This window comes from Ochotona curzoniae, unplaced genomic scaffold, assembly GCF_017591425.1.
Source record: "Ochotona curzoniae isolate NIBS_2020 unplaced genomic scaffold, NIBS_Ocur_1.0 contig_3622, whole genome shotgun sequence".
Taxonomy (NCBI): domain Eukaryota; kingdom Metazoa; phylum Chordata; class Mammalia; order Lagomorpha; family Ochotonidae; genus Ochotona; species Ochotona curzoniae.
This window is the reverse complement of record NW_024465926.1, coordinates 13,582,573-13,595,471: the sequence shown is the minus strand read 5'-3', so window position 1 is coordinate 13,595,471 and position 12,899 is coordinate 13,582,573. Positions and strand designations below refer to the sequence as shown.

The 12,899-nt window shown below is 48.9% G+C and overlaps 2 protein-coding genes across 3 annotated transcripts in view; one reads left to right on the top strand and one right to left on the bottom strand.

Annotated features, from left to right (window-relative positions):
- Positions 1-4,228: 4,228 nt before the first annotated feature.
- On the bottom strand, positions 4,229-6,401 carry DDX28 (DEAD-box helicase 28). The gene has a single exon (XM_040982498.1). The coding sequence runs from the start codon at positions 6,383-6,385 to the stop codon at positions 4,721-4,723; it is 1,665 nt and encodes a 554-aa protein (XP_040838432.1). The 5' UTR covers positions 6,386-6,401; the 3' UTR covers positions 4,229-4,720.
- DUS2 (dihydrouridine synthase 2) overlaps positions 6,307-12,899 on the top strand; it is a 33,376-nt gene continuing 26,783 nt past the window's right edge. Inside the window, exons 1-3 of one of the 2 annotated variants that reach the window (XM_040982500.1) lie at positions 6,307-6,513; positions 7,049-7,113; positions 11,676-11,818. In XM_040982500.1, coding sequence (XP_040838434.1) covers positions 11,693-11,818 — 126 coding nt within the window. In that variant the 5' untranslated portion in view covers positions 6,307-6,513; positions 7,049-7,113; positions 11,676-11,692. Of the gene's footprint in view, positions 6,514-6,967; positions 7,114-11,675; positions 11,819-12,899 lie in introns of those variants that run through there. The other variant, XM_040982499.1, reaches the window with a different exon arrangement.

Here is a 12,899-nt window from a genome sequence, read left to right as displayed (position 1 = left end):
CTCTGCTCCTGGCTTCTCTTTGGCTGGTAGAATACAGGCTTTTCTTTCTTTTGCCCAAGAAGGGCCTCTAAAGGATTGGGCAGAAGGCATCAGGCTTTCAGTCCTAGGTTGTTCAAAGCAGCTTCTTGCTTCATATTCTAGTTCCTGACCAGTTAGCAAGGCAGCGTGTCACATCAACCCAGATTCCTGGGACAGCATTTTCCATGTTTCCGTGACTTCCCGGCCATGATAAAATACTGTCCCATAGCAGCCCAGGCTGGGATGTGGTTGAGAGACCCACATGCGTGTCCACTTCACGGCACAGTCAAGCTGCAGCAGTAGCTCCTTCTCACACTACTACCTATCTTTGTCAACATACACAAACCTGGGTTTCAAAAGGGTCTGAATGGAGGTATCTTGTAGCTCAATGGTAAGGTCTGAATAGCTAAAGGCTGGAACTTTTTTGAACACCTGGCCAAAGGTGACATCTTGCTTGTCTTCAGCAGAGAACAGGGTCTGTGGATCCATACCAGGGCCAGGGCTGGTGGGGGTGGGGGAAGAAGTGGGCAGGCCATTGGTATTACTTATAGCTGGGGAGGTTCTGAGGTAGGATAGGCAAGCCTAAATGGCACTGTGGCAGAAAGATATGGTTGTACATGCTACCAGCACCTCCTGTACAGATACTCAGCCTAGCCTGCCTGTCTGCATTGCCCCACCTGGGGACACAAGACAAATCAGCATGAATATACAAGAATTGACCGGTCACTGAGGCAACCAGACAGATTGTTGGTCTCTTGAAGAGAAATGGTAGAGAAGTTTCTGCAAGGACACCATATTTGTGTAGTTACTCCATTATGGAAAGCATATGAGGCAATCATTACCTGGTGAGGCTATATAGGGAATATGTAACTAGAGGGGCAGGCTCAGGCCTTGGCGTTTTTTGAAGAGGAGCATGATGATAGTAAAGGGGTCCCACCTGGGCTGGTACAGCTTCAGTAACCACACCACAGTAAGGGAAACCAAATTCTGAGGTTCCAGATTAGGCCAGAAGCTGTTAAGGTACACAGCTTTACCACAATCACTGAATCATTGGAGAGTCAGAAATCTGAAAGGATCAGGCAATCAAGGAAGGCTCCCTGGAGGTATATCTGAAAGATAACACATAGAAGACACTCTAGCTGAGAAGAATCAAAGCAAGGATAAGGAATGGGGATTTGTTGTGATGTTCAAGCTACTGCTCTATTTTTGATCCAGCTTCCTGCTAACATGCAGCATCAGAGGTCCTTGCTACCCATGGGTGAAAAGCAGACTGAGTCCTGGCTGCTGCAGAGGAGAGTAAGCTAGCATATGGAACACGTGTTTCTCTCTGCCTTCCAATAAACAGGAATGTAAGAAAAATGATAATAAAAGTAAAGACAGAGAGGGCCAGTGTTGTGGCATAATAGATAAAGTGTCCACCTGCAATGCCAGCAACCTATATGGGTGCCATGCCAAGTCCCAACTGCCCCACTTCTCATCCAGTTCCCTCCTAATGGCTAATGGAAAAGCAATGAGGTTGGCCCAAGTACCCTGAGCCCCTGTCAATCACATGGGAAATCTGAATGAAGTTCCTGGCTTTGGCCTGCTCCAGCCCAACCCCAGCTATTGCAGTCATCTTGGGAGTGAACCAGCAGATAGCTTTTCTTGACCTTGTTCTGTTCCAAATGTCGGTTCATGGAACCATCATGTGTTTACAACTGAATACTCAAAAAGCCAACAAAACAATTACATGATGCAAAGGGGCCTACCCATGGTCACACGATTAGTAGAGAGGTGGTCTGCTCATTAGCAGGATATCACATTGTTCATGCTGGGGCTCCAGATGTATAGCCAATGGAAATGCAAGGAACAGATCACCAGATTTAAACTTTAAAACAAAATGAGTTTCTTGAATGAGTTTACCAAGTGGGTATGATGAACCAATTTAGATATGAAATTCAAAGTATGAGGACAAAATACCCCTAAGCCCATTCAGACGGAGCCCTTATACAGATGAAATGTGGGCACAGTGACAGCACAGGTGAACAGCAGGTGTTAATAAAGGACAAGTGGGTCCCGCTCAGAGAGACACACAATCCTGCTTTTAGCCATGTCAGGCCATACCAGAAAAACCACATTTTAGGTAGCCTTTGGATGGGGCCAAGAACCTTTTAGCAATGAGATAACTTTTAGGAGGAGGCTCCTTGTCAGTGACTTTGAAAAAAAAAATGGGGCAGTTGTTTAGGGCTGTTGCTGAGGGGATGCAAGGTAGGGACAGTCTCAACTACAATTCTGGAGGTGTAGGGCAATATGAGAATATGGCAGAGAGGTCAGGCTTAATCAGCACTGACTGCTGGTGGAGATGGGAGGTAGAATATGAAGGGGAAGATTCTGGGGGTGGTTTGTCTGGCAGGAGGGAAAAGAACTTCATTCAGAAGCACACTTGACTTGTTGGGGAGTACACAGACACTTCACTGGGACATGGCCAGGACCACAGGGGACAGCAGCTTAGTATACACAAATAGTTTATTAACCTATGGGGCAGAGGCACAGAATAACTTAGGATGTCTACAAAAATAAGATTCTTGGGCCAACCCACAAAAACCTAATCCAAGTAAGCGGGAAAAGGGAATCTTTCCTTTTAACAAGTTTCCTGGGGTACTTTTACCATGTTGACCAAGAAGTAGAGTAACCAAATCATTAAACTGAGATGTTTGAGTGTCAAAATGCACAAGTTATAAACTGTGGGAAGCTACACATTTAAACAGGGAATATCCCAGGAAAGCAGATGTAGTTACCCCTATGTGAATCACATTTGAGGAAAGCTAGTTAAGCTGGTTAAGAACATTTTTGGGGCACACAGACCAGATGCTATCCTTTTTACGTGGGTGATCTTGAGCACATTCTTTTATCCCCTTAAGCTTCAGTCTATTTGTGAAACAAAGCTGTAATTGTGCAGTCAGTACAATCTTCTTTTGGAAAGATGGCTCTGGACCCCAGATTTTTTAACGAAATAAAAAAAATTGAGAGTTTGAATCAAGCAATTAAGTTTGACTCAAAACTCTAGGGAAAGCTTATACAGTGCCACAAAGACTGGAACCCAGGAGACAGAATGCTATAGGCTTATTTTGCTCCTCCCCCCCTTTTTAATAAAGATTTTTTATTGCAAAGGCAGATTTACAGAGAGGAGAGATAGTGAGAAAAAGATCTTCCATCTGATGGTTCACTCCTCCAATGGTTGCAGCGGCTGAAGTTGAGCTGATCCAAAGCCGGCAGCTTCCCTTGGGTCTCCCACATAGGTGCAGGGTCTCAAGGCTTTGGGGCATGTTCTATGGTTTTCCCAGGCAGCTGGGAGCTGGATGGGGAAGGAGAGCAGCTCGGACATGCCACAGGGGGTAAGATTGGCCAGCTGCGCCACTGTACCTGCCCCTTGCCTTTTTTTTTTTTTTTTTAAGATTTTTATTGAAAGGTATATTTCCAGAGAGAGACAGAGGGAATGTTCTTCAACCTGCTAGTTTACTCCCCAAATGGCTGCACAATGGCCAGAGGTAAGCTGATCCAAAGATGGGAGCAGTTTTGTCCAGATCTTCCATGACTGCAGTCTTAAGGACTTAAGCTATCTTCCTCTGGTTTCCCTGGTCATTAGCAGCAAGTGGAGCAGCCAGGACATGCCATAGGGCAGATTAGCCCACTGTGCCACTACACCAGCTCCTTATTTTGTTTGTTTCGTAAAACACTTTCTTTAGTTCCCCTCTTCTGCCACACAGAAATGGGGTAGAAGGCAAAGCCTGGAAATGTACAAACAATATTTCTGCAGCTTACCTTTTACCTGCCTTCCTGAAGGTAAAATTCCCAAAGACATTCCACTCGAGAGGTCCTGGTCTTGCCTTAGGTATCGCTTGTGGGAAACTCCTGGGGTGGGTGTCTGCTGTGGCAGCTAAGCTGTTGTTTTGGATGCCTGCAACTGATCTTGTAGTGTCTGGTTGCAGCCCTGGCCTCTCTGCTCCTGAGGCAGGTTTCTACCAGTGTGCATCCTAGAAAATGGCTGATGATGGGTCAGGTTGTAGCCACTCATGTGGCAAGTGCTGGATGTAGTTTAGAGTTCCTAACTTTGGCTTGCCCCAACCCTGGCTGTTGTGAGCATTTGGGAAGTGAACCAATGCATAGAAGATTGTTCTGTTGCGCTTTCAAGTGAAATAAACTTTAAAAAAAAATTAAAATATTATTGGAAAACAAACAACAGTGAAAATTCCACTTTATTTTTTACACATGACAAGTGGGAAAAACCACAGAGCTAGCTTCAGTACTTTGTCCTCTGCTAGTTGGCTAGCAGTTCACCTTTCAGTCATAGCAGGCCGGTGTCAGGGCACCCCAGAGCACCCTCACCCCCACCCCTAAGCATGTTCAGTGTTCCCTTATGCATGAAGAGATTCTGGTTCTGGCATAATACTTCTTAAAAAGTTTATTCATTTGGAAGGAGGAATAAGAGATGGATCCTGTATCCTCAGGTTTATCCCCCCAAAACCCACAGCAATAGGGGTGGGTCAGTCTGAAGCCAGGAAATAACTCCACCCGGATCGCCCCCATCCACATGGGTGGCATGGATGCAGGCATGTGCATCATCATCTGTTGCATCTCCAGGATGCTCTTGGACAAGAAACTGAACTGGGAGTGGAGGTGGGACTTACCCCCAGGCACTGATATGCAATGCAGGCATCCCAACTCAAGTAGCAGTTTTACGGGGGGGCACACTGTCAACTGGCACTGGCACAGGCTCGCTCACGGAGGAGGGCAGTCCTGGCAAGCTTCTCCTTCGACGAGCTGCCAGTTCAATCTTCTGAACCAGGTTCACATCCCAGGGGTGGGTCACGAAGCTGATGACGGTGCCTGGCACCTCGCTACCCACCCGGCCTACCCTTCCTGCTCTGTGGATGTAGTCTTGCAGAGTGAGGGGAAAATCATAATTGATAACTAGCTGCACGCGGGTGCTGTCGAGGCCCCTGGAGGCTATGTCCGTGCAAAGGAGGACATCTCGTGAGCCCTTCTGGAAGTCCTGGAAGATGCCTGCCCTCCTCAAAGCTGGCATCTGCCCCTGCAGCCTCAGGTGCTGGATTTTGTGGTCCTCTAGAATATACCCAAGCCAGTTCACAGTGCTGGAACTATTACAGAACACCAGCAGCGCCCCTGGGGTTCCAGTCCTGTCCACCCTATCACGCCGTTTGAGAATCTCCAATAGCTCGGTCACCTTGTCTGTTCCTTTGAGCCTCAGGAATGTCTGTCTGACGTGAGGCATGATGCAGTGAAGCCTGGAACTGGTGATGGTGGTGAGGGAGTGTGGCCTGGCAACTTTGTTCAGCAGCTGGCCTACGCCTTCAGGGAACGTGGCTCCCACTAGCACCAACTGGGCTTTGGGATTGAAGGGGTCTGCTAAATCAGAGGGGTCTCCTGCTATGTGGCTCTTCTCCAAGATATACTCTACCAGTTCCAGAAAGCTGTCGTCTAGCAACGTGTCAGCCTCATCCAACACCAAGAAGGTCAAGCGTTCCAGGCTCAGGAGCTGTTTTCTCAGGGCCTTCCCCAGAGCCCCTGGTGTGGCCACCAGCACATCTGCTGATGGCTGACTGGATAGCTGCAGTGTGACTCTTCGCATCCCCTGGCCTCCTTCTAGCTCCTGCACCTGCAGACCCAGGGAGCGGCCTAAGGGCTGGGCCACGGACCGCACCTGTTGGGCTAATTCTCGGGACGGCACAAGAACCAGGCCCCTAGGAGAAGGGATACGGGGGCCACCGTCCAGTCTTGGCTGGCCCATCAGACGCTGGAACAGCGGTAGCAGGTAACTCAAAGTCTTGCCACTGCCTGTTTCCGCGGCGCAGAGGACATGGCGGCCGCCAAGAAGGGTGGGGATGGTGCTGGACTGCACGGTCGTGGGCCGCACGACTTGAGGCGCGGTCTCCAGTAATGCCCGCAACACGCGGGGCTCCAGGCCCAGGTCCGAGAAGCTGCTGTCGGAAGACGGGGTCTGCAGCGCCGGTGCCTGCTGCTGAGCGCGCTCGATGGAGAAGTGGTCCCGCCGCGCCCGTCGGTGCCGCCAGCCGCGCGAGGCCAGAGGCGCACACTCCCAACGGCCCAGCGTGAGGCGAGCCGGCTGGTTCAGCTCCGGCCGCCGCGCCGACACCAGCAGCGGCCCGGGGCGCGTCAGCACCGGCCGCTGCGGGCTCCGGCGGTGCCTTCCCTCTCGTCGTTCGTGCCGCCGCTGGAAAGACCGGGGAATACGCACCACCGGCAACAGAGCCTCGTCGGGAGCGTGGACAGCCAGGCTGCGACGAGGACCTAGCAGCAACCGAGCCGCTAGCGAGGCCAACAGCCGCGTCGGCCGAGCTAAAGCCATGTTGCTGCTAGCCAGAGGGAGAGGCGCACGTCAGTGACGTCATGGACGCGCCGCTGTCTCGTCTACGGCGCCTGGCGCGGTTCGGTAAAAGCGAGCGGGGCTGGAAAAGCGTGTGGAGGAAGAAAAAGGTAGCTGTGGATAGTTGAGCGAAGTGTGCAAGACTGAACAGTGGATGTCCTAGCTTTGGGAAAGGGCGTACAGGTGGAGGCAAGATCAGGGTCCTGTGGCTGTGGGGCCCTGGTTTCAGGGTCCGAGATGACTGAAGGTTTTCTGATGATTACGGCGTGCTCAGTCTCTGAGATTGGCTTTGGCCGGCTTCATGACCCCCTTCTGGGATGACTTATCCCCTTGCCCCCTCCTCATGTAAGCTCGAAGGGTGCGGTGCTGTTTCTCCAGTCGTGGCCCCTGCGCGAGGTCTGCTGGTGGGTGAGAGTGGGAATGAATGGCGGGGCCCTGCTCCAGCTGAGGACCCAGGGTGCAGGCCGGTCCCTTTGAGCTGATTTCCCTGGGTTGGAGGTAACCCCCCCCCACCGAGTTGTTGCTTCTTCACCCTGTTTATTTTTTTTCCTTTTCAGCCTTTGTTCACCCCTCACTTCCCTGTCCTTCTTGACTTCCCTTGAACCCACTACTGCTGCCATCGGCTGGCCTCCACTGGCTTCTCAGTTAGACACATAAGATTGCTTGATTGAAGCAGCGAGGAAGGTCCTGCTTCCCCATCCTGGAATCAGGTATGTGGCTTTCCTCATTTTGTCTGCGGTCAGGCAGATTACTTGGATTCCAAAGTTGAGATTGAAAGCAAAATCAAAAATCAGACCAAGGGCCTGGCACGACAGTGTAGTGGTTAAAGTCCTTGCCTTGTGTGCGCCGGGATCCCACATGGGCCCTGGTTCTAATCCCGGCGGCCCTGCTTCCCATCTAGCTCCCTGGAAAAGCAGTGGAGGATGGCCCAAAGCCTTGGGATGCTGTACCTGTGTGGGAGACCTGGAAAAGGCTCCTGGCTCCTGGCTTTGGATTGGCTCAGCTCCAGCCGTTGCGGCCACTTGGGCAGTGAGTCACTGGATGGAAGATCTTCCTCTCTGTCTCTCCTCCTGTCTATATATCCACCTTTCCAATAAAAATAAATAATGAATCTTTAAAAGGAAAACCAAAACGAAACACCTGGATTATCTATCCTTGTTTGATGACAGATTTGCAAATAAATCTTTTAAAAGGTGTTTAAAATTTATTTGAGGGCCCAGCGCGATGGCGCAAGTGGTTAAAGGTCCTCGCCTTGCATGCCCGGGATCCCATATGGGCGCTGGTTCTATCCCGGCAGCCCCGCTTCCCTTCCAGCTCCCTGCCTGTGGCCCGGGAAAGCAGTCGAGGATGGCCCAAAGCTTTGGGACCCTGCACCCACGTGGGAGACCCGGAAGAGGCTCCTGGCTTCGGATCGGCATAGTATCGGCCCGTTGCGCTCACTTGGGGAGTGAATCATCGGACGGAAGATCTTCCTCTCTGTCTCTCCTCTCTGTATATCCGCCTTTCCAATGAAAAAAATAATAAAAATAAATCTTAAAAAAAAATAAATAAAATTTATTTGAAAGCATTAGAGAGAGAGATCTTCTACCTGGTTCACTCCCCCAAGTGACTGCACTTATCAATGCTGAGCCTGGTTGAAGACAGGAGCCAGTGATAGGGGCCCAAGTTCTTGTGCCTTCTTCTGCTACTGTTTGTAGTCCATCAGCAGGGAGCTTCATGGGAAATGATACAGTCAGGACATGAACCTGCACCCACAGAGGATGTCAGCATGGTAGGTGGTGGTTGTGCCTGCTCTTGCTGTAATGCCTACCCTATGAGTGGGCTTTTTGAAGATGCCAGTTAAATTAACTGTGGGTAGTGATGGTTAGTTATCAGAAAAAGTAGTGATTCTACAATGTGGCTGATTCTGTGCTTACTCCAAGTGGCAGTGGCTGGAAATGTCTTAGTTGCCACAGCTGGGCAGCTGCTGGGTGCTATTGACATCTGGTAGGAAGAGGCCAGGGTTGCTGTTCACTGCCAGGACAGCCCCACAATAAAGAAGGATCCAACCTGGAGTGTCAGTAAGGTGTGTTGAGAAATGGGGATGGAGGTAGAAGACAGATGACCGCTGCAGGTAGACAGCTGCCAGACTGTACCATTGTCATGGTCTTGGCATTGGGAATATTGAAGCCCCTGAAAGTCGTACAGGCAGGGAGGAGTGATTCACAAAGCCGAAGAAGACAGGTCTACAGATAACAAAGAGTCCTCTTTGAGGAATTTCCTGATGCAGAGGAGACATGATGTGGGTTTGTCGATCCAGAAGAAAGGACTCTTAGGACCCATGGGTGAGGCGAGGTGGATTCTGGACTTGACATAAAAAACTTTTGTTACTGGACTTAGTGTGATGGCTTAGTGGCTAAATCCTCATCTTGCATGCCCTGGGATCCCATATTTGCACGGGTTTATGTCCCAGCTGCTCTACTTCCCATTGAGCTCTCTGCTTGTGGCCTGGGGAAGCAATAGAGGATGGCCCAAGGCTTTGTGACTGTGTACCCGTATGGGAGACCCAGAAGAGGCTCCTGGCTCCTGGCTTTGGATCAGCTTAGCTTCATCTGAGCAGCCACTTGGGGTGTCAACAAGAGGGCGGAAAATCTTTCTATTTCTCCTCTCTGTAAATCTGCAAATAAGTTTTTCTTTTTAAAGAGTATTTATTTATTTGGAAGGCAGAATTACAAAGAAAAAAGGAGAGGCTGATGCAGAGAGCTGTCTTCCACCCTGTCTGGGATGCCAGCATTACAGGTGGCAGCTCTGTGTGCCATGCATATCTCTGAGTAACTTTGAAATAACCAGTGAGTTAGAGAAAGTTTGAAAGAGTGATGGGGCAGAAGCAGCACCAGAGTGGGCTGAGGAGGTAAAGTAAAGTGGAGGCAGCATCAGGAATGCTGAGCACATTAAACCCGTCTGGCTTTGTAATTTTTTCTTTTTAAGAATTACTTATTTTTATTTGAAAGGCAGAGTTTTTACAGAAAGAGGAGGAGAGAGAGAAAGGGAGGAGACTGCTGGTTCAGTCCCCAAATGACCACAATGGCCAGTGCTGAGCTGATCTGAATCTGGAAGCCAGGAGCTTCTTTCCTGTCTCCTGTGCAGGTTCAGGATCCATCCTTCAATGATTTTCCAGGTCATAAGCAGGGAGCAGTAAGGATTTGAACTGGTCCTTATTTGGGATACTGGCATTGCAGGTGGAGGATTAATTAGATGTGCTGCTGTGCCAGCCCCAGGCTTTGTAATTTTTCAGAGGAGACCGTATTTGGTTAGAATAAATAGGTATTAATGATAGTTATCTCTGGGAAGGAGATTTTAATTTTTTTTCCTTTTTCTTCCTGTTGAAGCAGGGTGCTGGATCAGAAGTGGAACAGTTGGCATACAAACTGGCACCCACGTGGGGTGCTGGGACTGCAGATGAATGAGTAGCTTGCTTGCTATGCTTCTGCGCAGACCCCTGTACTTGTAACTCTTTACTCTTTCACTCCCTGAACACAGAGTCCTTACAGCCTTATGTGATCTGACCATTGCATTTTTAACATTTTTAATTTTATTTTTACTGCTGATGCTCTGTGTAGCTGACTTGTGGTACTGACTTCTGTCTGCAGGCGAGTCATTGTGGACCTCCTGGTCTAACATACCAGGCTAGTGCCTGCCTCATGGCCTTTGCATGGACTCTTTGCTTTGCTGTGCACTCCTTCAGTAGATGTTAACTTGGCTAATGCAAAACTTCACTGAAATCTTGGGGTACTGATTGCTGTGGTACAGCAGGTAGAGCTAGCAGAACTGATGTTGGCATCCCATGTGGGTGCTGGGTCATGTCCCAGCTGCTCTGCTTCTGATCCAGCTTCCTGCTCCCTACTCTTCCCTGGGAAGAGCAGCAAATGATGACACAAGTGTGTGGGCCCTTGATACTCACGGGGGAGACTCAGATGAAGCTCCTGGCTCTTGTCTTTGGTCCTACCCAGTCCTGGCCATTACAGCCCTCTAGGAGGTAAACCAGTGGGTGGAAGGTCTCTGTCTGTAATGCCGACTTTAAAATAAATTAGTAAATTCTCTCAGAGACCTGCCTGGGTTTGCAATCCTCTCACTTATGTATAAACATTTTAAAGTGAACAAATTTAAATTAAAAAAAGTAAAATATGTAAATCTATACAAAAACGGGCTAACTTTGCTGAAATCTTAGCTTCTTATTGAAGGCTATCTCCATTTTGTTGTTGTTGTTGTTTTGAAAAGCGGAGTGAAAGAAAGAAGAGATTACATAGAGAGATCTTTCATCCTCTGGTCCACTTCCTAGATGGCCACAATGCATTTAGGCCAGCCTAAAACTGGGAGCCAGGGGCTGCTTCCAAGTCTCCCGTGTGGGTGCAGGACCCAAGGACTTGAGCCATTCTCTGATGCTTTTCCAGGCCATATAAAGGAAGCTGGATGGCAAATGGAGCAGCTGGGACTCAAACCGGCACCCATATGAAATGCTGGCACTGCAGACAGAGGATTAGTTTGCTATTCCACTGTGCTGTCCCTACCATTCCTCAGCTTCTTAGAATGAAATTAAAATAAAAAATTTTTATCTTATTTGAAAATCACAGTGACATACGTGGAGTTGAAGGAGGAAGTTAAAGGGAGAGAGAGAGAGATCTTTCATCTACTGGTTCATTCCTCAAATGGCTGCAAAGATCACCCTGGGTAAAGCCAAAGGCAGGAATTTGGAACTCCATTGATTTCTGTGTGTGGATGCCAGAGGCCAAAAACCATCAGCAGTAGCTTCCAGGGCCTGTAGTAGGAGGAAGCTACAGCCAGATATCAAACTGAAGCAATCTGATGAGGGATTTTTTTTTTGAAATATTTACTTTATGTGAGATGCAGAGTCACAGAGAAAGCAGAAGAGCACAGATGAGCTTCAGTTTGTTGGTTCAATCCCCCAAAGGGCTCCAACGGCCTGGCCTAGCCCAAGCTGAAGATAGGAGCCAGAAACCGGGTTGGAAGTGGAACACAGTTTAACTGGCATCCAAATGGGATGCTGGTGTTGTAGGGAGTGACTTAACCCACTACACCACAATGCTGACCTCAAAATTGTGGGCATATTAAACACCAGGCTAAACACCTGCCTCATAAATATTTGCTGGATGAGTGATTAAGCATGCATTCTTTTCATGATCAAAGAAAAGGGAAAAAAAACTACTTAAATGTTGGGAGAAAAATGGAAGTTTTTGCTGGTTGAATTTCTGACTGCCTTTTTCCCTTCCTGCAGGCTGTGACTGAGGAGGAATGATCGGGAATAGCTTCTCTCTGTGCTACCACAACAAGTTAATATTAGCTCCTATGGTTCGGGTCGGGACCCTTCCAATGAGGCTGCTGGCGCTAGACTATGGGGCTGACATTGTTTACTGTGAGGTAAGTGGCTCGTGGTTTTCCCGGAGGGATTTTCCCCAAGGGCAGTCTCCCTAGAAAAGTGTTGCAGTGCTCTGGAGCTGGGACTGGCAGAGCTACCCATCATTCCCCAGGTGTTTGCTGCAAGTAGGAGACAGACCTATGAGACACTGTGTGTCCTGTGAGTCTTGCTGAAGGCCAGGAGCTAGGGTGGGTCAGAGGTATCCTGAGATGCACTGAGCACATGGGAAGATGAGTGGCTTGTGTGACCCTGGTTCTAGCCTTTAGGAATGTGATCTTGGTGTCTGAATGAGGAAGAGGAGCCGAGGTAGACCGAGGCAGTGAATTTTCTTGTGGCTGTAGCTAGGGTACTAATAGGTGTGTTTGCTGCTGCTCTGAAGGACATTTGCACTTCAATTGTAGACTCTGAAGGCATTTCTAGGAAAAGCAGAATTCCAGGAGTGGTGGACAGTGACCATTACGGGAGCACTAGTGCTCTTCATTCAGCCCTTATCAAGCTTGTCTGGGCAGCTTCCTCTCAGGACCTGACCCGAATGTGTCCCCCAGTGGGTATGGAAGTTGAAGAAGTAGCATCTCAAGTGTTTCTCCATCTTTAGGATCCACTGGGGAAAGAGAGGAGTTGCAGAGGTAACGTGGCTGTCAGAGAGCCACACAGGGAATTCTGGAGGTGATGGGACTCTAGGAGTCTTAGTTGAGTCAGCACCAATATCCCAAACTTGCTGTTGTGCACAAGTGTTATAGGTTTTGGGGGAGGCTGCGGAAAGGGTACATAGAATTACATATGAAGTTGCAGCAAATTTAACATGTCTAAAAAGGAAAATCAGTGGGTAGAGGACGGAGCAGCTGAAGCAGAGACTTGGAAAGATACTACTGTGTGCTGGGGATGAATATTAGCAGGTAGCAGTCCATGGCAGAAGCAAAGAGGGGACAGAAACAGGCAGTTTTTTTTAAAGATTTATTTTTTATTATTTTTTTTTTATTAGAAAGACGGATATGCAGAGAGGAGAGACAGAGAGGAAGATCTTCCGTCCGATGATTCACTCCCCAAGTGAGCGCAGCGGCCAGTGCTATGCCGATCCGAAGC

Coding starts and splice junctions, on each gene's coding strand:
- DDX28 (XM_040982498.1), bottom strand. CDS start 6,385: ATGGCTTTAGCTCGGCCGACGCGGCTGTTGGCCTCGCTAGCGGCTCGG.